We start from the raw sequence: 25,218 nt of genomic DNA, 5'->3' as shown, positions 1-25,218 counted from the left end.
AACTCTGATTTATTAAGCTTGCAGTGTCTACGATTTTTGAGATGAGGGCGAAATATTGCAATATTCATTAAGAATAAAAATAAATACAATAGTTTTTGCTACTGTATTACAAGCTCAAATCAAAAAAGATGAGACAGTATGGAAAAACGCAAATAAAAAAAAGTAGTGATTTCTAAATTTACTTTGACATATTTCATTGCAAACAATACAACAAACATTTGGTTTTTGCAACACATTTCAAAAAAAGTTGAAACAATAAAGCATTTATCATTCTGTAATGTTGCCTTTGCTTTTCACAACACTTAAAAGACGTTTAGGGACTGAAGACACCAAGTAATGAAGTGTTTCAGGTGGAATTTTGTCCCATTCTTCCTGCAACCAAGTCTTAAGGTGGGCAACAGTATACGGTCTTCATTGTCGCATTTTGCGCTTCAAATTACACCACACACTCTCTATTGGAGACAGGTCGGGACTGCAGGCAGGCCAGTCAAGTACCTGTACAGCTTATTTTGTTAATATCCAGATGTCTTCCTATCTTTCTTTGAGGAACATTGTTTTTAAACATTTCAATAATTTTCTCACATATTCGTTGCCAAACTGACCATCCTTGGCATATCTTTGCTCCTAAAGGTCTAAACCTTTCTTGGATGCTGCTTTTGTACCAAATTATTATTGCAATAACCTGCTGACATCACCTGTTCCAAATCACATTATTACTTAACCAATTTACCTGATTACTAGCCCTAAACTGCTCCTGTCCCAACCTTTTTTGGAATGTGTCGCAGGTCTGAATGACAGGAAAGTATGTATATTTATAAATAAAATGAAGTTGAGCAGACTAAACATGAAATATTTAGTGTTCATATTGTCTGCAATGAAATATAAGTCAAAGTAAATTTGGAAATCACTACTTTCTTTTTCTATACAGTCCCATCTTCTGATTTGGGGTTGTAGAATGAAAGTATACTTCAGTATTTAAGTGTATTGAATAGTCTCCATACATCGAGCATGACAAATCTCATCACCAAAATGGCATATTATCGCAAGCAGTTGAGTACCTTCCTCAGAATGGAAGCAATGTCCTCCCTGACGCAGTGGAGCTCTGCAGGTCTCACAGCGGAAACACTCCCTGTGGAAGTGAAATCCTTCTGCGCTGAGTCGCTCCACCACAAACACACGCTTCTTACAGGCATGACACACATCGGCCACACTCTGAGGAAACTCTCTCTTTATGGAAGGCTAGGAAGATAAAAAAACAACAGGTCAAGATATGTTATTAATATTTAATACATGCTGAAAATAAATTTGCGAATAACCAAGAATATCTCACAGCAATTCGTAAATTTTAGATTTAGTGACTAATTCGTATGAAATTGCTTGATTCAATATGATTTGCTTATCCCCCAATGATGGTTGGGTTTAGGGGTGGGGTTTGGTGCCACGCCTCCTTTTAAATAGTGTACATTTTCGTATGATTGAACTCGTACGAGTTAGCCACTAAACTGACAAACGTAAAATAGTTACGTTTTTTCGTGCGATCAGGCTGGAACAACATATAATTCACCAACTGGGGTGCTTTTTAAAGTGACCAATCACACCAAATAACTGTGATAAATACACTAAATACACAATTTCTTGTCTAAAATCTACAGTAACTTACTGTAAATCAGTGTATTTAAATTGACAGCACCGTTGCTGTATATGCATTTACAGTATTGTTTGTATATATTTACTTAGGTAAATATTTTCCATATTGTACAATAACGATATATATTTCGATATTAGTTGTTAATGCCTCCAGATTTAATAGAGTACCCGAACAATGACTGAAACCACAAAAATTAGAAGGTCCATTAAATGACATATTTTTGGTAATATCAACACACTTAAGATTCTCATTGTATGCTGTGTGATTGGCTCTTTGATCAATATGTGGTAAAAAAATCATTGTTATTGACATACATTTTTATCGTGATGCGATATAATAGTTTATTGTCCCAGCCCTATCTTTATGTAAAACATCACAATGCAACTTTAAATTACAGCAACATACCGCATAACTGTCCTACAGTAAAATACAGTTCTTATTACAGTTAAATTCTGTATTATTTATTTAATCTCAGAAAACTCTTTAAAAACAGCTTAAGATTCATCATCAAGTGCAAAGACATGCACTATAGGTGAATTGGGTAAGCTAAATTGTCCGTAGTGTATGTGTGTATGTCCTGGTCCTCCAGGTTGGGGGTTGAGTGTTGGGCTAACGACCCACCACATAAAAATTAGATGTTACAAAACACCAACAGTGTGGCTAAATATCATCTTCGATATAAACAGCCCTGGGAGTAAGTAAAGAATATAAAAGCTGAAAATTTTTGAAGTTTAGTCTATAAGCCATTTTAAGTTATCTGTACTTAAACAGTTAAGTTATCTGTACTTAAACATTTAAGTTATCTGTAAATAAACATTTAAGTAAAATCAATGAAGAGACCACATATGGTCAACTCAGTTGAGTTGTCGATTTCCCATTACTCAAACGAACTGAATGAATCACTTTCCTCGAATCTTTTGAGTAGTCTCAACTTATTAGGGTTTTCAGTGCAGATTTTCAAATAGTTGTATCTCGTCAACGGAAATCTTATTTATTCAGCTGTCAAGATGTGTAGTTCTACATGTACACTTAAAACATGCTGCCTGTTCAAACTACTTATATACAATGAATTGAAACAACACAATTCTCAGGTTTTTTAGGGGGCCAATTTGGTTGTTTTATGTTCAATTCACTTAAATTTGTTAAATAAACCCAAGTTAACTTAATTGATTTGTGTTGGGGACAACATGGCAACATTTTGTTTTTACAGTGCAAAAATAAATTTTTTTAATTATTTAAATTGTTTTTGGTCCACCTATTGGTTTCTACATTAAAAACAAAACAAAACACACACACACACACACACACACACACACACACACACACACACACAGAACTGACAGCTGATCTGTGGCTTACCGGAGTGCCAGAGCTGCTTGTCTGTGGTCTATGATCATTTTCATACAGGGTAACCAGAGCGTCGGCTCTAGCACCCACTACCAGAGACACTTTGCCTACGGTGCGCTAGCAGCCAATGAAAGAGAATGACAGAAAATGGAGAAAAGAGAATGAAACAGAAGTACAAAGCAATATAAGGCAGAGCACAAGAGAAAAGAATTGCAGGGAAAAAAAACTGACAGAAATGAATTCAGTATCAATCAGTCCAGAGGTTTTGAAAGACAGAATGTATTGATACACTTGATGTCAGAATTATTAGCCCTCCTGTATATTTTCCCCCAATTTCTGTTTAATGGAAAGACATTTTTTCCAACACATTTCTAAACATAATAGTTTTAATAAAACATTTATAATGACTGATTTCTTTGCCATGATGACAGTACATGATATTTTACTAGATATTTTTCAAGATACTAGTATTCAGCTTAAAGTGACATTTAAAGGCTTAACTAGATTAATTAGGCTATGTTAGGGTAATTAGGCAAGTCATTGTATAACGATGGTTTGTTCTGTAGACAATTAAAAAAATATTGCTTAAGGGGGGTTAATAATATTGACCTTAAAGTTAGCTGTGCTGCCTCTATGGCGTTATAAACCCGACATTAAAAAATGTGCAACAAAAACTAACCGGTATAATCATGCAAGTCAACAATCCAGTATATTTGGCATCTCATGTTGCAAATCCAATGAACTGCGCTGAATACACACAGACTCATGAATACCTGAATACACACAGACTCATGGGGACTTTTGTCACAGTGGGGACCAAAATTGAGGTCCCCATTTGTAAACACGCTTTTAAATCACACAGAATCTAGTTAGAATCTAGTTTTTTAGGTTAGGGTTAGGTTAAGGGTTCGAAAAGAGCAAAATAAATGGAGTTTGTACAGTATAAAAACAATGTAAATTTATGGAATGTTGCCACAATTCACAAAAACAAACCTGTGTGTGTGTACTTGTTTTCTATGTTAATAGACACATGGGAACTTGTGTCACTGTGGGGACCAAAATTGAGGTCCCCATCTGCAAACATGCTTATAAAATTACACAGAATAAGGTTTATGAAAATGTAAAAATGAGTTCAGGAGTAGGTTTGGCATAGGGGGACCGAATATATGGTTTGTATAGTAGAGACATAATTACTACAGTGAGTCCCCACTAGGATATAGGAACAAGTCTGAGTGTGTGTTTGTTACACTGGCATGTTCTCAGTACAGAGCCAACCATGTGAAGACAGACAGTCCATCAAGGAGAGCTGCCGCACTGATCATAGCTCTACATAAAACATGAACATACCAACAACAATCTCATAGAAAGAATGTGCACGTCATGCGAGTCCTGGGAGACAGATAATCTTTAGTCTACTGATATGGCCATGTACCTGTTTAGTAGCACTCAAGTCTCCATTAGATTGAGGAACGTCTGCTTGTTTTCTTACAGTAAAGGATGATGTGCTACTGCTGCTGTCAGACTGAAAATGTAGATTTGAGAGTATACTGAAGCAAACGTGAGCTTTTTTAGCTACTAGGTTAGAGAATAGTTTACCCAAAGATTACAACTATATTCTAATTTACTCATCCTCATGTTGTTTCAAACCTGCATGACTCCCCCCCCCAAAAAAAAGCTAAATAATAATAATAATAATAATAATAATAACAAAATAATACTAATAGCAGCAATTAAATCAACACAGGTTCATTGTGAAAATATACCCCTGTATTCATTTCTGAAGAGCACAAATTATGCAGCCAGAGGTAGGTATAGCTGCATTTCGTCTTTAAAACGAACGCTACAGGACGGTATGACGCCGCCGACAGCTTCTGTTCCTTTTCGCGCTAGTAGCTGACCGCTTAGCTCCGTGTGGACGACTTTTCAGCTGTTACCAGTTTGTCCAGTTGCTCGCCACGTGCGTCAGCAGACTTGAGACACAGAGAGGAGTTGACTACGACAACGGGGTTTGAGTCTGACAAAGATCGGTTTGAGAAAGCAGGTAAAACAAAAACAAAAGGAAAAAAATAAAAAATAAACAAGTAAATAACAGGGTGAGAACTTGGTAAGATCTGAAACGTGGTCAAAATCAGGCAGCCGTGAGGGCTTTTCGTTTTCTGGATTGCTTTTGAAAGCACTGTCAGTTGGGTTTAGGGAAGGGGGTGATTGGGTCAATCTGTGCTTTTAAAAACACTATCGGTTCGGATTAGGTAAGGGGTGGATGGGAGTATCGGTCAGTCAGTCTTTCAGTCAACAGCCTTTGGTGGATTTACGCAAGAAGAGCAGGCGCGAATGGCACTCATGAGAGAAATTTTGAAAAAAAAATACACAACAGGCTCTGCAAAAAAGAGGACCTCCTTAGATGTATTTCGCACCGTCCAGAACTGTATGCAGGTGTACGTTTCAATATCACGTTTCATTTATTATCTGAGTCGGAATGATCTTTTATTTTGAAAAGTCTTTTATTTTGAAAAATGTCTTACATCTCGGTCACTTGAGCGCCCAAATTTAATCCACAAGCAGCAAAATGAGTAAGAAACAGACGTCTTTGGAAAGTTTCTTTGCTAAGGGAAAAGGGCCCAGTGAAGGACAAACGAACTGCCGAGGAATGGATCTGCAACCCATTTCTCAACAAATCAGGTGAATCGACATTGCCCAACCCTACCAAGAAGATCAACTGATCACAGATGACAACGGCCTTTTAGGGGCGGTTCCCATAACGCATCTTTTCTAGAGTTCGCACAAGTTCGTTGTTTCCAGTGGAGGTGCGCGGCTTGCACATGCTCATTTCGGTAGACTAATTACCTCAGACAAACACAGAACACCCAAACACTGCAGTGCTTTGTAATGTTTTTCATAAATAAAACTTGTATCAGAGCAATGTTTTGTCAGCTTGTCATCCTCTGAGAAAATGGTTGATGGTCACCTAGCAACCTACGATTTGATTTTAAAGCGACAGTCACCAAAATGGCCCAATTAGGATAAAAGACTTAAAGGGGCAGTAAAAGAGTCGTAAAATATTATTTTTAGCTGAAACTTAGACCCAATCCCAAATCTACCCCTTCCCCTTACTTAAATGGTGTCCCAATTCTCTTGAGCTTGACGGCGTAGGGCTAAGGGAAAGGGGTGAATAGCCCTTCGAGTGAAGATTTTTCAGCACCACACTCGAAACCAAGGGGTAAGAAAATTTCCCAGAATACACCAGCCACAACGACAGGATCGCTGCACCCGGAAGTAAAGAGATCCACAAATTAGGTTTTTTTGTCTTTATTACGAATTTTTACAACAAACAAACACGTTTTAACACATTCATAACCACGTTCATGTTTTACCGTCATGCTTTTTAAAAACACGCTAAAATAAAAACTGATAAATTCCACACTCTATAATCCCTAATAATAACTCCTGTACAGCAGTCCCACAACATTCTGTCACTCGATGACACTCGAATGTCCTGTCAGAAAAGTCTAGTGGCGGAGCTTTTTTACAGTGTCTGCTATAATGGTAATGTTGTTTTTGGTGTGTTTACATAGATGAATATGGGCACTGTGTTAAATGCACAGTATTACGATCTTATTACCACATTAGATCGTTATAATAACATAATATACGCCTTGAGTGATTTTCTGAAGATAAAAACCAAAAAATAACGCAACTGGAATAACTACAGCAGTCACGATCGTCTGATCTTATATGAAGCAAGAGATCATGATGACATATGATGACATATGCAGGTGCTGTAGTGGTGTCCCATTTCTTAGGGGTTAATTTTTGAAGCCCTTCCCCTTCACACTCGGTTTTAAGGGCCAAGGGGAAGGGGTATAAAAATAGAATTGGGATTGGGCCTTTGCAAACTTTTTTTAAATCTTGTAAAATGGGGCATAATATGTCCCCTCTAAATTATGCCAAGTGGAATCTTTTTTCTGTACAAGGAACGGTATACAGGTTTGAAACAGCATGATGGTGCGTAAACAACTATAGTATGTCATTTATGGGCGAATGTTTCCTTTTCAATTAATCACTCACCATTTGAGAGCTACTTTCTGATTCTCTTTGCATATTTATGCCATTGCGTGTTTCAGACTTTGATTTACTGCATTAAAAGAGATGCAAATACAGTGAATGAGTGTGTTGATAACACATAACTCCAAAAGAACTCTTGTTGAAGAAGATACAATCACTTCTTTACCTTACTGAGAAAGCAGAAAAGAAGGAAAAGGAAAGATGAAGAGGAGCAGTGCGTTCTGGGATGGGGTGAAATATTATGGAGTTAGAATGAGGATGGACAGTGGAAGAACTGGTCTGTTCGGAGCAGAGATGGAGAGACAGATTAGGCTACAGGGAAACATGATGTTTCATGTTGATATGTTGGCATGCTAAATATGAAGATTTTTCAAGTACTCACAAGTTATTCAAAGAATCAGTACTTTTTTGCAACACAAAAGATTACTGACTCAAAAAAAGTCTGAATTATTAGCCGTCCTGAATATTTTTCCCCAAAAACTGTTTAAAGGAGAGAATATTTTTTTCAACACATTTCTAAACATAATAGTTTTATTAAAAAATTCCTAATAACTGATTTATTTTATCATTGCCACGATGACAGAACATAATATTTGACAAGATATTTTTCAAGATACTAGTATTCAGCTTAAAGTGACAAGGGGCTAATAATATTGACCTTAAAATGGTAATAAACAAATTAAAAACTGCTTTTATTCTAGCCGAAATAAAACAAATAAGACTTTCTCCAGAAGAATAAATATTATAGGAAATATTGTGAAAAATTCCTTGCTCTGTTAAACATAATTTGGAAAATATTTGAAAAAGAAAAAAAGAAAAAATAATCACAGGAGGGCTAATAATTTTGACTTCAACTAAAGACCATTTCGAGGGATGTAAACAAAAACAATTGTCCCATCATATTTCCTGTTTTACATTTTTAATTTGGCGACGCGGTGGCGCAGTAGGTAGTGCTGTCGCCTCACAGCAAGAAGGTTGCTGGTAAGAGACTCGGCTGGGTCAGTTGGCGTTTCTCTGTGGAGATTGCATGTTCTCTCTGCGTTCGCGTTGGTTTCTTCCGGGTGCTCCGGTTTCCCCCACAGTCCAAAGACATGTGGTACAGGTGAATTGGGTAGGCTAAAATTATCCGTAGTGTATGAGTGTGTATGTATGTTTCCCAAAGATGGGTTGCAGCTGGAAGGACATCCGCTATGTAAAACATATGCTGGATAAGTTGGTGGTTCATTCCGCTGTGGCGACCCCAGATTAATAAAAGGACTGAGCCGAAAAGAAAATGAATGAATAAACATTTTTAATTTCTATAGCTTCCAAGAATCCATAAAGAGCCACATATTGATAGATAATGTTATGATAGCTGTTTTAACATTAAGTTATGATTGAATTGTCTCTTGTTAGTTATGAAAAGTTTAATAAAAAGCAGGAAATGTTTATGGGCCAATGACATCACCACATTGAAATGGTCTATATGTAGTGTAATAAAAAAAAATTATATTTACATATTTAAAAGGCATGATATAAACATGCAACAAAATCAATAAAACAAATTAAAAACCTAAAAATAGAAGCCAATTCAATATATTAAGAAAAAATTATGGTAGCTTCCTTCATGATACTAAAACATGCACAAATGTAGATATACTTCACACACAGCAAGTAATCATTTTAATAGTGGAAAAATCCACTTGCCAAACCATCAAATAAGAAACATGCACTGTCTGATGTGCAAACATGTTGATTTAGCTTTCCAAATATATTTTATCACAGAAGACACAGAGCAGGAAGTTTAGATGCTGCTATGATACCTTATCATAGACTCTAACGTTTGTGTTGTCCTCGGACTGAGGGATCTCAGTTTTGCTAAAATGAGACGTTCCGTGACTGCTTAACTGAAACCAAAAATGAAAGCCCATTCAATAAATCATCAAGCTGTAGCCAAAGCATACAATAATAATAACTAACCTATAATTAATCCCAATATTGAACAGTGAGAGAGAACACTCACCAGATGCGACGAGTTCACTGTTTTGGCCTGTTTTAAATGCTGCTCATGTAACGGTTTGGGTTTAAACACCTTATTAATGGATGCAGATGGAAGAGGAGAAAAGGAAAGAATTAGATTTAGGAGACTGAAACAGTGTTTAAAGATTTGCTCTTACCTGCTGGATTGGAAAAGATGGACAGGAAGAAAAGAGAGGAGGACAGGATGAAGCAGTGCATTGTGGGAGACGATTTAAAGTGGTGGTCAGGGGTTTGGGAGAAGGGAGATGGACAGAAGAAGTGTGAGCCTGCACAGACAAATGTGGATCACACTGAAAAAACGATTCATTGGATTTGCTAAATGTTTTTAAGGTAAGGGGTTGCAAACAATTGATATGGGCTAAATGTAAACAAACTATTTAAATGTAGTGATGTTCAACTTAATATGATTGTTTAAGTTCAGCCCATATCAATTGTTTGCAACCACTCACCTTGTAAAATGAAGTAAATCCAATGAAATTTTTTTTTTCAGTGCATTAGCAGAACAGATGACTGGAAGAAGATCTTTGAGATGATACTTTCATCAGAGCGTTTAAGATTTTGGCTTCCTTTGATAGACATGGTTTTCATTCTAAAAATCAGACTTGCATTTCCCTATGCATATTTTGCAGACAGCAATACTGTCAATCATATTGTATCTTGAGTATATTGGAGAATTGACAAGTTTTGGGACTTGTAGAGCTGCACATCGATGGATTTGCTCTTTAGTGTTTGTATTTTAAGCACACTGAACTGAACTTAACTGAACTTCAACTCTGAAAACTGAACTGACTCAGTTTCAATTTACTAGAACTTCTATGTTAAGCTGCTTTGACACAATCTACATTGTAAAAGTGCTATAGAAAAAAGATGAATTGAATCAAATTGAAAAGCGTTAAAAAAGATTTTTCATTGTACTTGTGTTTTCACTTATGTCACGATTTTGTTTCCATAAGCATTTATGAATATCATCACCTTAGAACTATAAGGTTCTTTCTGACATTTTTGTCAAAATTAAGTTATTGACTTATTCTTATTAAATGACAACTTATTTACATTATGGGATGTTTTTTTATAAGTTGTTTACATTTTAAGACTTTTTCTTTAAAAAACAAATGTTACACATGAGTTGAAGTCAGAATTGTTAGCCACCCTTTTTATTTTTCAAATATTTCCCAAATGATGTTTAACAGAGCAAGGAAATTTTCACAGTGTGTCTGATAATATTTTTTCTTCTGGAGAAAGTCTTATTTGTTTTATTTCAGCTAGAATAAAAGCAGTTTTTAATTTTTTAAACCCCATTTTAAGGTCAAAATTATCAGCCCCTTTAGTTGAAATTTGTTTTGATAGTCTACAGAACAAACCATCGTTATACAATAACTTGTCTAATTACCCTATCCTGCCTTGTTAACCTAATTAACCTAGTTAAGCCTTTAAATGTCACTTTAAGCTGTATAGAAGTGTCTTAAAAAATATCTAGTAAATATTCTTTACTGTCATCATGGCAAAGATAAAATAAATCAGGTATTAGAAATGAGTTATTAAAACTATTATGTTTAGAAATGTGTTGAAAAAATAAATCTTCTCTCCGTTAAACAGAAATTGGGGAAAGCAATAAAAAGAGGGGCTAATAATTTTGACTTCAACTGTATACTGTTTGCTATATGGAATGCAAAAACTTTGAAGCTTAATATCTCAAAATCATTCAGAACACAGATATAACCTTATAATTCCAAGATGACGATACACTAGTAAAACTGCATTGCAAGCTAATGTACTACTGAATACACTGTTCTGCTTGTTCACTGTAAAAGAAAAAAAGAGTCAAATTTACAAAAAAAAGTGGCAGCTGTGGTTTCCAGAACTTTACAGTTAAAAACATGATAGAAAGCATAAGAGATATTTCATTTCACAGTAAACTACTCTATTTTCTTTAATTTAGTATTAAAATACTAAATACTATATTAAAATACTTGGTGATTTCCAAAAATCAAATTTGTTTTATTAAACTAGTAGAATTAACCAACAGAAGAAAAAAATTATAGTTACATAAAAAAATTGCAAAAAAAAAAGTCATCAGCCTTTCAATTTTTTTGCGACCCCTGGGACACAGGGTAATTAAGTTATATTAAAGACACAGCAATAGCATCAGAGGCAGCAGACTGATTTTATGGCACCAGGTTAAACTTTCTGACATCTTTACAGCCTTCACAATCATTAAAAATAAATACAGGCCACAACTAAACACGCAAGATGGTCTCCGAGTGGCAGTTTTCAAAATTAAATGATGAATAGACTTGGGCCTATTGGTATGTGTGCACCATTGTGAGCAAGGTTTATATATTTATATAAACCTTGTGAGTCATGAGTTGGGGGTTGTGAGTCACCTGCATTGTTATTTTGGGGATTGCGAGTTTGGGAACCCCTGATTTAGAACACCTATTTGCTTTACAATAGGTCATACCTGCCAACACTTTGGTTTTTCCCAGGAGTCTCCTGTATTTCAGACCAATGACCCTCCACCCTCCCATTTTGTTATGTCTCCCGGAAAACTCTCGTAATTTTACTCCGGCCCCAGTCCTCAGCTTTTTGGTATAGTCTGTAACACCCCCAGGTCGCCTACTTTGGTATAGTATCCGATCGCAGCGGCCGCCTGAAACCTGGTGCATAGTACAGTTACTTACCCGGCTCTCAGTGGTGTTATTCAGACACCTCACCCCCAACAGCAAGCCACCCCATTAACCACCCACCCCCTATTTACTGGATTTTCAGAGACAAATGTTGACAGGTATGCAATAGGTTAATATAAAACTTTCAAAAATAATAACGTGTGTGTGTGTGTGTGTGTGTGTGTAACAGAAGATAACAAATTTATATCTGAAAATCTTGCTCAGCACCTGTAAGCGCTTCGCTGATTGTCTCTTCTCTTCATGAAGCTGCGTGTCTAACAGCCCAGTCTGAGATCTATCCATCTTATTGTGGAGGAGCAGAAAACAAAGACATGAAATGATAATGATCCATTGAAGACTGTTAAATGGGAAAGCAGAATTAGCCGTGTTAAATTGTATTAGCAATGGAAAAAACATCACATATAAGTAATGGCAGGCAGTGTCAGAGGACAGAAGACACGATTAGAAGAGGACATGGGAGAGAGCAATGATGCATTCTGGGATTGGGTGTGGTGGGGTTAAATGTGGAGATAGACTGCAAGGTCAGTCAGCAGAGGAGTCAGTTTGGCCAGAACATAACTTCAACATTCAGTATGAACCAAAAAAACTGGATTAGAGGCCACTGATAAGGAAAATGTATTGCTCAGATGTCGCTCTTGTATAGCTCAGGAGGCCTAATTGAGTAAAGAACTTTATCCTGGGCTTTTCCATCTGCTCCTAATTTCAGTTGCCTATACTGTATGTGAAACAATTGATTTATAAAATATAGCTCATTCGTGTTTTTCTCTACTGATTTAGATAGAAAACCATTGCTTCGGGCAAAGGTAAGCAAGTATTATGTAACTGATGTTGCTTAAGGAAAATATTAAAATTCAACGTTCAGATTTAGCAGTTGTTGGATGGTTCACTAGAGGACTGTTCAACACATGTTACTCACTCTTTGGAATGTTTTCAAAAGCTAAATATACTCAAATGGTTCAAAGAAATTACAAGGAGCAACGTCTGGCCTGCACTTTAATGACCGATGACAAGATCCAGAACATGCTTGTTACAGTATAGAAAGAGAGATGCACACATTTATTTTATTTTGTAAATTAGTGAGGTAGTGTTTCTGCGTGTATATATTCTGCATATATATTTCTGTGAAACATATAGAAGCATTATTTTATCCACAGAAAATTTGAACTTTATTAAATCAAGACACATTCATATTTGCTAGATAATATGATAGTCTTTAAATTAAGCAAGTTTATGTATAAATCAAGGAAACTAAATGTTTTGGCAGTAGGATCCAAAATCAACATAGTTTATGGTTTTCTTCACTCGTTGACAAATATTAGTTCTTGTTTTAAAGGGCACCTATGGTGAAAAATCTACTTTTCAAGCTGTTTGGACAGACATATGTGCATGTATGGTGTATAGACCGTCATATTGGGGTGATATAAACACACCCAGTCCTTTTTTTTTTCAATTTAGCAACATAAAAACGATGGACCAATTGGAGCAGTTTTCAGATTGACCGCAACTTTACGTAGGAGAGCAGTCCCCCCGCCCACCAAATTGATTGACAGCTGCGCGTATTAACATGTCCCGGTAGTCACGTGTATAATCATATAAACAAAATTAGACCAAACAATCTGCTTCCTTTAAGTCTGTCTGTTGTCTGACGCAGCCGAGGGAGGAGATTAAGGCACGCTCAAAAGCATGTAGAAACTGTAGGTGGGGAGGACTAGCCTTAAAGGAGCAGTACACCAAAACCGCCACCCAGTGAAAAAATGTATAAATAGGAATTTAATAAAAGTATAAAATATAAAATCTGATGGGTGTTTTGAGCTGAAACTTTACAGAAACATTCGCAAAACAGAGACGCAAAAGACTTATATTAAATCTGAAAAAAGGGCTAAACTAGATGCCCTTTAAATAAAACATTTTTATTTGTATTTCTAATTTATTTTGGTTCTCAAACAAAATGTGTCTTGATTTACTGTAAAACAGGACAAAAATACTCATTAGTGCTAAGTTCAAACTCAATTAAAAAAATCTTCCTGTGTTGCTGTCTTTCAAGAAAAAAAAAAAGTAAAAAAAAAAAAAAAATATATATATATATATATATAGATATTTACTGTGGCCCAGTGGGTAGCACATTCGCCTCACAGCAAGAAGGTGACTGGTTCGAGCCTCGGGTGGGTCAGTTGGCATTTCTGTGTGGAGTTTGCATGTTCTCCCCATGTTTGCGTGGGTTTCCTCTGGGTGGTCTGGTTTCCCCCACAGTCCAAAGACATGCGGTATAGGTGAATTGGATATGTTAAAATTGACCGTAGTGTATGTGTGTGTGAATGTGTGTGTCTGTTTGCCAGTGATGGGTTGCAGCTGGAAGGGCGTCCGCTGTGTAAAACATATGCTGGATAAGTTGGCGGTTCATTCCGCTGTGGCGACCCCAGATTAAGAAAGGGACTAAACCAAGTAAGGGACTAAATTTATTGTTTCTTCTGTGCACCCGCGATGCAGACGCGGACAATTCGGTATCGGTTCAGTAATAGATCCTAACTGGTTATTACATACTGATGTCATTTATCTATCCTAACCCTATGTGGTGGTAGAATACTATGGCGTAGGAGGTGTGCGCGAGTAATTAAAACACAGAAACTCTGCACAATTCAAAGCATGTGTTTGCTGGACAGTCATTCACTGACAGTGAAGTTACGGCAGAAGCCCCTATTTCACTCCCATGGAGAAAATAAAAGTAAACGTGACCTTTTCTCTCCTCTCGGCTGTTATACAGTAGCAATACTTGTGGATCTGATCCTGACACAAGCGTGTCTGCAGAGTGCGTTTTCACAACTGTGTCTATCATGGATCATCAGCTGTGATCGCTGCTGTTGTGATGCACCGAGATATTGAATTGAACCGAATCAATGGCATGATAATCGAAACTGAACCGAACTGTGAGACCAGTGTAGGCTCATACCTCTAAAATATATACAGTATATATCAGACTGAGCATTGCTTTTTCCACAATCATCGTTGGCCATCTTGTCATGTCTATCGTATTACCATCTAAAATTCCTACAATAAAAAGTATATTATATATTTTTAGATTGCTTTTTTGTACCACTAGTTAGCATAGTTATCAGCTTAGTTAGCTTTGGTCCTCACACATTATTTCCATCACCCTGTGTTAATGCGTATTCTGAAGTACTGCATGAGTAACAAGTGATTAAAATGGCAAATTTTGAATAAAAATCCCTTTTTTTGAAAAAAAAAATGTTTTTATTATTTTTATGCTCACTTGAGGTGGTTTTAGACTTGTTGCAAATGTGTCAATGTGAATAATGGAAGACTGAAACGCATTTGTTGAATAAACTCTGTGTATTGAACATTACAGTCAGATTATTATACTTGCTTTGTTTACTGTTAGCTGCTAGGTTACCAATACTACAGCCAGCCACTTTAAAGTCTGTGTGAACCAGAAGTTGCTTCAGTATGTTGATGCACTTCCAACTGAAACAGAATGTTAAGTAGGGGACGGGGCTTTCTTTTTGCGCATTATTCTCTTATAGCAAAATAATGGTAAAAGGGGTGTAGTTAAGAATATTTTGGAGGTCTCAAACTGACATCAACAAAGGAAGACCGCTGCTCCAAATGGGGAAGCGAATGGTCAGAATTTGATTAAAGATTACCAAAAAAATATTTTTCAGTGGATTAACTTGCACAGAGTTTCCCAGCAGGGTGTTTGGTTGAGGTTAAACGGGTATCCACTGCATAAAACATATGCCAGAGTAGTTGGCAGTTCATTCCGTGGTGGCGACCCATGATGGAAATGATGGACTAAGCTGTAAAAACTAAGAAAAATTAATGAATGAATGAACTTGCACAGATCAAATTTTGGTTTCACACAGACTTTAACAACTTGGGAAAAAATGCATCTATTTTGGGATTTATTTTTTTTGCAAACTTTGACAAAATTTGCATTACATTAAGATGAAAACTCGTCATTTTTCACAGTGTGGGAAATATAATAACTGCATAAAGACATGGGCTGTCTGTGGCTATGTTCAACCTACAGGCTTAGTGCTCAAATCTGATTTTCTCAGACCTGATTTTATTGCACAGCTGTTCACACTGTTATTATAAATGTGGCTAATATCAGATTTCCAATGTGAACAGATCATGGTCCTAAACTGACCCGCATGAAACTTTGCCTATGGGCAAAAAGAACATTGCTCTTGTTGTATTTGGTTTTGTCAATTAACATAATGTATTAATTTAGCTATTTCATGTAGTCCTTTGTATTTTATTCTTTTTATATACACAATTTTATTATGGTGTTTTTAAGGAACAATCCTTTTTTTTGGTTACTTGTTAATGGTTAATGTTTGGTTAAGGAGTACCAGTTGTCATTCAAAAAATATTCAAAATGAACAACCTCAAGTTTTTAGGGTAAAGTATTAGCCCGGTATGGTATTTTGCTATGCCGCTAAGGAGTAGAGGGTTTTTGAAGCACAAAACCAGTACATAATGATGATGCATGTTGATGGAAAATTATGTAAAAGTCACCATGAATTCCAACATGACTGTTCATACTGCGGGATCTGTATCTGATTTAATCCCACACACTGAAAAAAAGGGCGTCTGCAAAATTGTTGCAAACAATTCATATGTGTTGAATTTAAATAGATTAAATTTAGTAATGTTTAACTTAGTTAGTTTGTTTAAATTCAGCCGCAAATAAATTGTTTACAACCACTTAACTTAAAATAAATTGTAAATCCAAGGAATCATCTTTGAATCGTTTTTTGTAAGTGGATATGGCACGAATAATCTGTGAAAACCTGAACTGATGGATTCTCCTTATGTGTGCAGTAAAAAAAGAAAAGAAGCTCTTCCTCCAGGCCGAGAGATCAATTAAAACGCCTACAGGCCCCCTGAGCATCCCAGTTCCCTTTATAAGACTAAAAGAGCCACGCAAAAGTCTTGATCCTCCTCACATTCCCGCTCAAGCTAATAAAAGAATTAAGAAAACATTTATTCCAAATAGAACAACCAAATCGCACCTAATATGTTTCCACTGGCCTAGACGCTTTGTGAGTTATGATTCCACTGGTATCCATTGACTTTATTTACTCCTTTGAAGTCTGACCGTATTCGAGTATGCCCTCAGTTGACCCACATCTGTTCTGCAGGAGAGATTATTACCCAATTACGGCGGCGCAGGGGCGTAGGGAATGAATTACTCAGTATGCGATGATATCTGCAAAGACTGCAGGTGCATGAAATGACGCTCAGTGATCAGAAGCACAGCGCATGCAACAGCAGCTGAGAGAGGAAAGCCTATATAGTCACCTGATCAGGAGCGGAGGCCTCGCCAGAGAACAGAGCGCTCAAATGCACAGCCTTCTCCTTTATGCTTTTTTTGTGAAACTCCCTGGCCTTTTGAGTCTGGGCTTTCCTCTGAGTGAGGCCAGCAGAAAGAGAAAAGTGGGAGAGAAGAAAGACTTCAGGAAAATTGGTGTTAGATCATAATCTGCTGATCTAGGGTGCGTTTCCCAAACAACGATGTAACTAAGCTAACACGTATTCTTATATCATCTATAAATCATTTAAATAAATAAATAAAGAGGCTATTTATTAAGAAGTGAAATTTAATATTCATTAGAAAATGAAAAAAATCATACTTTAATAATAATATTAACAATAATAATGATGATTATGATGATGATTATTATTATTATTATTAAGTAGGATATTGTTTATTTATTTTTTAACTGCAGAAATGTTCCAGTGTTTCCCAACCCTGTTCCTGGAGGCACACCAACAGTTCATGTTTTGGATGTCTCCCTCATCTGAGCCATTAACTTCAGGTTTTGGAGTCTCTTCTAATGCAGAGTTTCCCAACCCTGTTCCTGAAGGCACGCCAACAGTACACATTTTCATCCTCTCCCTAATCAAACACACCTGAAACAACTCATCAGAACATTAGAAGAGACTCCAAAACCTGAAGTTAATGGGTCAGATGAGGGAGACATCCAAAACATGAACTGTTGGTGTGCCTCCAGGAACAGGGTTGGGAAAGGTCCATGTCATATACAGTACAGATACTTAATAAATAACCTACTATAAATTAAAAGCATTAACGTATGCTGTGTTTTTTGTTTTCGCAAGCTTTGGAGACGCATCATAAATTCCACTTTTAAACATTAAGTCACCTATAGCTTTCATCATGAGCCACGGCTGTGTTCAAAATGACATCACTGTTTTCAAAGTGCACTGCGAAGGGAGCGCAATTGTTAGCATAAAGACCGCTAACACGGAACTGTAAAAATACTTTGAAAGCAAACTACACCTAAGAGCAAGGGTGGGCAAACTCGGTCCTGGAGGACCGGTGTCCTGCAGTTTTGCTCCAACACTAATCAAAGACACCTGAACATGCTAATCAGTCTTCAAGATCACTAGAAATCTATAAGCAGGTGTGTTTGATTAGTGTTGGAGCTAAACTGTGCAGGACATTGGCCCTCCAGGACTGAGTTTGCCCCCCCTGCCTAAGAGAGAGACTTTAATGCTTTATTTTTTTAAATAATTCTCATTTTAAATGTTAGAATGTTCTAAATGAATAGGGCATAGGGGGGATAACTGGGAATAGAACACAGCCAGGAACTGTTTCTAACTACAGCTCCAGAGGTGTAGTTGCAAGCATACAAGTTTGCAACGCAGTTTGCGAATGCTCGTTGGAACAATGAATTTGGGAAACGCCAAATCAACGAACTATGTTTGTAACGACGGAACATGCGACCTTAGTTAGCTAATGATGGTTTTCGGAAACGCACCCCTGTTTGACATTTGGTTACTTATAATTAGGGCTATCAATAGAATTGCGATAATTATAATTTTTTATGTCGCCAACTTGCTTAAACACAGATTTGGAGTTTGCCTCTAAACTAGACAGTTGAAGTCAGAATTATTAGCCCTCCTGAATTACAATATTAGCCCCCGCTGTATATACTTTCCCCAATTTCTGTTTAACAGAAAGAAGATTTTCTAAACAGATTTCTAAACATGATAGTTTTAATAACTCATTTCTAGTAACTGATTTCTTTTATCTTTGCCATGATGACAGTACATGATAGTTTATAATAAATATTTTTCATTTTACATTTAAAGGCTTAACTATTTGTATAATAATTTGATAACTATTATTAAATTAAACAAATGTGGAAAATATCAGCATGTTCCAGGAGTAACTTTTGGAGATTCTTTTAAGCATTTGTTGTTTAGAGGCATTTACACTGTGGTAATATTTAACGACTGCACTTCCTTCATAGGCCCACAAGGCAGATTTCTGAGCCCATAATTCAGTCTATTTGTTTACTTATGTACGGTAAATGTATGCAAATATATATTCATTCAGCTTTTATATTAATTTCAGTAATAATATTGAATAATATGAATAATTATTAATAATTATTGAATAACTGATGTAAAATACAGTTTGTAAAGTAATTTTATTTGTATTTTAGTAGATATATTAGCTTTACACACTTTAGTTTAGGGCACAATTCATGCTATTAACTACTGGCTTATTACATGCCTCTTATTAACATATTTACTGTTCATTAGTTACAAAGTGATAGATGATCCCTAATCCTACATAAAACCTAAATCCAACTTCTACCATACTACTACTAATAAACAGCTAATTTTATTATTTATTATATAGTTTATTAAACTAATAGTGTTAGTTAATGTAGGGTAATGTTAGGTAATACAGTGAATTGTGGCCTAAACAAAAGTGTTACTGATATATTATATGAGAGACTTACTGTAGCTTTAAGTTTCTAGTTTCTCTCAGAAAGTCATTCCACATATATCCACAGATTTTATTTTTAAATTCTGTGCAGAAATATCTAAACATAACCAAGCAATTGTGCTAAACTTGACTCAGTTTTTAACCCTACTTCATAAACCCTGAATAGGATAAGTACATACTGTAGCAATTATTCTTATTTTGATGTGAGTACATAGCAGTTAAAGACGATTATTATAATGCAGGACCTCCAGCAAAGAGGCAGAAAGAGGATGGTGGTGTTTCACCTGGCTGATCTCTTCTTCCACCCTCTGGAGGCGCTGGAGCATCGCGGTCACAGCCAGCACTGCTGTGCGGCTTCCTGAGCTCTCTGTGTCTGGCTCTGTGTGAGGCGGGTGAGCATGTGTGTGTGTGTGTGACGGGTGAAGTGGTTTCCTCCGTGGATTCAGAGGACTGGAATGAAGCGAGAGGAACAGAGGATGTGAAGACTCATCGCTGTGTTGCACACGGGCAATGGATGGAAACTGTGAACACACAGCACATATGGACACTAGTGCTGTATATGGACATACTTTGGGAACTTTGGGGTGTGATTATAGTGAGGTAGAGATTTACACAGTGGCATTTAGCTCTGCTATTGTAATGCCTGGTATATTAGTGTGTTTTAAATTTTTTAAATAATAATGATAAAACTGATAGTAAAAAGTTTGATTGAAATAAACTTTAAATTAGTTTTCTTCCTCTAAATAAAGCAAAATGTTTGTGATCAGACAATCGCTATATTCTGATTTATGCAACCCAGACTTATTCTGAAATCGTACCTCCACGGACGTTTCTGGAGACAGCGAAATACATCCCGGCGGCACGTTTTCTGCAGTTTTTGTTTTCGCGAATCCACCAGAGGTCGCCGTGTACGCTTTTCGAGATCTTAAATTTCCCTCGCGAGTGCCATTCGTGCCTGCTATTCTCGCGTAAACCCACCAGAGGCCGCTGTCGACTCACTTATTGACAGACTTTCTGACTGACTGAGTGAACGATCGGCTGACCCACCCTCCCCTGAACCCAACCAATTTTATCGATTGACACGCCCACCCGCTTCCCTAAACCCAACCAAAACGTTTTAAAAGCAATCCAAAAAAATAAAAGCCCTCGTCTGACTTTTTTTTTTACCATGTTCTCAGATTTTACCACGTTCTCACCCTGCTATTCGCTTGTTTGTTTTATATTTTTGATTCTGTTTTTGTCTTACCTGCTTTCTGGAACCGCTCTTCACCAGACTCGAACCCCTGTCTTCATGGTCAACTCCTCTCTGCATGACAAATCTGCCGACGGACGTGGCGTGCTAACAGGACAAACTGGTTGCAGCCGGTATACCGTCCATACGGAGGTAAGCATTCAGCTGGTAAGCGCGAAAAGGAACAGCGTCACACCGCCCCGTAGCGTTCGTTAAAAAAATGAAATGCAGCCATACGTACCTCCGCCTACATAATTCGTCTCCAGAAACTTCCGCAGGGCTACGTTTTCACAATGAGCCTGTGTTGGATTTATATCATGTTTGTTTTGTTAGCATCATTTATTTCTGTGATGTCAAAACTTTTTCAGCTGTCATTACTTTATTATATTAAGTCATTACATTGACCTTTCATCAATTATTAATGTGATCTTGCTGAATAAAAGAACTGAATGATTATTCAACCTAGCATTTATCCTCCTATAGGGCTTGAGTGTCCACATATGTGCACAGTACATTTTAGCTCTTAAGTGGCTATTTAAAATACTTTGAATGTTTTATATTTTGTTACAGACATACAGTGTCATCCTGCAACTGTTTTGCAGCATATGAAATTTCCCAAACCCTATTTTTAACTGTCCAAAATGGGGGGAAAATTGTTTTTACTCTCTGATAGTCAAAGCAAGTTCAAAAAAAATTTCAATGTTAAATATTCATAAAAAAATTCAGGAAAAAGTCTTTTAAGTAAATTCAGACCACAAGTCCTCATATATGGACATAACTTTTCTCAACATATCAAAAGATGATACTCAGATTTTTTTTTCTAATTAGCTTCCAATAAGTCCAAATAGCAAAGAGAAATAAAAAAATGCATGTAAAAAACACCTTGGGCCTTAAGAGGTCTGAATGATATTGTGTTATGATTTACTGAAAAATATAAAAGTCTGGGTGAAAAGAATTAGAAATGGTAAAAATGTATTGTTGAAATGCATTACAAAGACTCTTTGTAATAATTTTTGGGCAGGGCTGAGATGTGGCTCGATGATGCAATAAATCCACTGAGCATGGCCCAGCTCCAACACTATTATAACTGCAACACATACAGGCTCATTGGGAATATGTGCCCAGGGCTATATTTTTGTGAATTGTGATTCATACACCCAGGGCTACATTTGGCTGCATTTTGTGTATAAAATGAACGCTACAACTTCTGTTCCTTTTCGCACTACTGCTGACTGCTTACTTCTGTATGGACTGCTTTTCCGGTGTGACCAGTTCTCGATAGCTCGCCTTGTACAGTGTTGAGGTTTGAGTTTGACAAAGAACGGTTCCAGAAACCAGGTAAAACAAATCCGAGAAAAAAAAGTTTTTCTCTTTAAGTTCATTCATTTTCCTTCAGCTTAGTCCCTTATTTATCAGGGGTCACCACAGCGGAATGAACCGCCAACTATTCCAGCACATGTTTTATGCAGTGGATGCATTTTAGTTTTTAGCTAAAACCCAGTACTGGGAAACACCCATACACTCTCATTCACACACACACTTATACACTACAGCCAATTTAGTTTATTCAATTCCCCTATAGTGCACATCTTTGGACTGTGGGGGAAACTGGAGCACCCAGAGGAAACCTACGCCAACACGAGGAGAACATGCAAACTTCACACAGAAATGCCAACTGGCCCTCCTATTTTAGTTTGCTTTTGAAAACACTATTGGTTTGATTTAGGGAAGGGGTGGGTGGGTCAGTCGATTGCAAGCTGATATGTGCATCCTGACAAGTCAACCGGCTTCTCTCACAGACGCGCACAAGAAGGACGTTGATACTCGAAGAAATGTACACAGTGGCCCCTGGTGGATTTTACGAAAAGGTGGTGCATATGACACGTATGAGCAAAATATAGCCCAGTAACATACAGTTGAAGTCAGAATTATTAGCCCCCCTTTGAATTTTAATTTAATTAATTTTAATAATGAATATTAAACAGAGCAAGGAAATGTTTACAGTATGTCTGATAATATTTTTTCTTCTGGAGAAAGTCTTACTTGTTTTATTTTGGCTAGAATAAAAGCAGCTTTTATAAGTGTATATAAGTGTCTTGAAAAATATCTAGTCAAATATTATTTACTGTCATCATGGCAAAGATAAAATAAATCAGTTATTAGAAATGAGTTATTAAAACTATCATGTTTAGAAATGTGCTGAAAAAAAATCTCTCCGTTATACAGAAATTACGGGAAAAAAATAAACAGGGGGCTAATAATTCAGACTTCAACTGTATTTTAGATTGTCAAAAGTGTACACAGCAGCCTCTTGTGGATTGGTGCAAACAAAAACTGCAAGGAGACATAGCCCTGGGCACATATTTTGTGGTTTCCAAAAACGTAGCCCTCAGCACATATCTTCAACAAGCCTGGATTGAATAACTACTACATAATATGATCACTGGTTCAACTGCTTAATCCTGAGTTACTATCACTGTCTATTACTACAGTCTAGGGTTGTCAAAAGTGTTGACTTCGGTAGTGCTGGGCGCTGTTGAGCATGTTCTTAAACACCACTGATTGGCCATTGTGTTCATATAATGAAGACTGGTGAACCGTTGACCTACAAGGCCAATCATTTCTGAGCATGTGAACATAGGGCTGGCCGATAAAATCGGTGTCGATATTTATTGACCGAACACTATTGTCAATATCGATAAAAAAGATTCGGTAAGTAGTTTCGGTATGAAGCGCTATAGTTTTATTCAAATGTGGATGCTGAGCGCATGCATTGAAAGCAGTGCCAATAAGCTTAGGGTTTCAGTTTGTCTTTTCACATGGAGGCACGCAACTTGCGCGCACACGTGAACCGCGTGCATTTTCCAGCCGCATCTAGTAGAAAACATCTTAACTTTTCGTAATGCCACCAGCGCACCGCGCTTCATGCAAGTTCAACTAAATAATCTGCTTCACACTTTGTATGGAATACACACAGTGATAGCGGTAGACTAATCACCTGAGACAAACACAGTGCATCCAAACACTGAAGTGCTTTTCGATTTTCTCCATAAACTTGTATCGAAGCAGCAGCAATGCCTTGTTCATTTGTCATCCTCTGAGAAAACGCTTGATTGTCGCCTAGTTACCAGAGATGCCAGGGGAGCATGAGAGAAGTCCATTGTAAATGGTCAAGGAATCCACGCGCACGCTTGTCACTTCAGGTCACAATAACAACACATGCAAAAATGAGTGCCGTATAGCAGCAGTGAGGAGATTGTAAATAAAAGGGGATGCAAGGATGTCGCCAGAGTGGCTTTTTGGTTTCTTTTCTTGTGCATCCCAGCCACTAGCTCCCCTCTGAAAGATTTTTTAGCATAGGGGGTAATGTAGTCATTCAACCTCACAATTGTTGCAGTATGTTGCAGTATGTATTTGAATAATGATGGTTGGTTCCTTTAAAGCTCAGATTTAAGGGAGTTTGAGGTTTACTGTATCATTATTATTCACACATTAAAGTTTACTTTAATTGTGCAGCATTTACACTTCACCATTGCACACACTTTGTAACATTTTATTTATCAAGTTTAAGAGACTCTTTAACACTTATTATTATTATTATTATAAAGCGATCTGATATTTTGTTTAAATATTTTTGTTTTGACTATTAAAACTATTTGCCTTAGTAATGTTGGTAAATTAAAAAAAGTAATTAAATAACAAAAAAAAAAATCCTAATATTCCTTATTTTTTTTAAATATTCAATAATTATCGATACCGAATGATATGAAACACGATATCGTCATGTTTTTTTTTTGCAATATCGCCCCGGCCTATGTGAACATAATGGCCAATCCCTGATGTTTAAACATGTGCAATAGCGGGAAATTGACGTTTTTTAAAATGACAGTGCTGATTTATACCGAACTCAAAACTTTGTCTACAGTCTTACTACCTACTACAGTCTACATTTTGCTAGCTATCAGAAAACATACTGTCTAAAAACAATGAGCTTTATAAAAATTTGCATCTAAAAACTCATGAGCTGTCTCATTTTCTCTTTTTTTCAAAGTGCACCAGAGCTTGTGCTAACCATGAACCACACTTCCCTGGAAGACGAGCAGGTTTTAACTCATTGCAACGCTGACACACATTTTTGTCTATTTGAGCATGCTCAAACATGTAAGGCTGTATAAAGCCAATTAAGCTAACATTACTAGAGGTAGCATCAGAAGCATTCATTCAGATTGTAGTGGTGCTTGACAACCCAGCAGGCACTCAACATCATCGTTATTAATATTAGGTTAGAGTTAGGTCATGACGTCAGGTGACCAAAATTCAATGTCTAGCCAGCGTCTAAGTACAACATTATTTTGACGTCCAAAAATGACTTCAAATTACATTGATATTTGGTTGATTTTAGGTTTTGTTGGAAAGTGACAAATCCAACGGCTGACAGATG

The 25,218-nt window shown here is 36.8% G+C and overlaps 1 protein-coding gene across 5 annotated transcripts in view; it reads right to left on the bottom strand.

Annotated features, from left to right (window-relative positions):
- Positions 1–25,218, bottom strand: part of mical2a (microtubule associated monooxygenase, calponin and LIM domain containing 2a) — a 143,888-nt gene that overhangs the window by 16,908 nt on the left and 101,762 nt on the right. For 3 of the 5 annotated variants that reach the window (XM_056462337.1, XM_056462336.1, XM_056462338.1), the window contains 11 exons: positions 19,831–20,067; positions 17,086–17,193; positions 11,971–12,045; positions 9,214–9,342; positions 9,060–9,128; positions 8,860–8,943; positions 7,224–7,336; positions 7,061–7,127; positions 4,428–4,517; positions 3,008–3,112; positions 1,059–1,239 (listed from right to left, as the gene is read on the bottom strand). In XM_056462337.1, coding sequence (XP_056318312.1) covers positions 1,059–1,239; positions 3,008–3,112; positions 4,428–4,517; positions 7,061–7,127; positions 7,224–7,336; positions 8,860–8,943; positions 9,060–9,128; positions 9,214–9,342; positions 11,971–12,045; positions 17,086–17,193; positions 19,831–20,067 — 1,258 coding nt within the window. The remainder of the gene's footprint in view (positions 1–1,058; positions 1,240–3,007; positions 3,113–4,427; positions 4,518–7,060; positions 7,128–7,223; positions 7,337–8,859; positions 8,944–9,059; positions 9,129–9,213; positions 9,343–11,970; positions 12,046–17,085; positions 17,194–19,830; positions 20,068–25,218) is intronic. The other 2 variants (XM_056462339.1, XM_056462340.1) reach the window with 2 other exon arrangements.

This window comes from Danio aesculapii, chromosome 7 (assembly GCF_903798145.1).
Source record: "Danio aesculapii chromosome 7, fDanAes4.1, whole genome shotgun sequence".
Lineage (NCBI taxonomy): Eukaryota > Metazoa > Chordata > Actinopteri > Cypriniformes > Danionidae > Danio > Danio aesculapii.
This window is presented reverse-complemented; position numbering and strand designations above follow the sequence as displayed.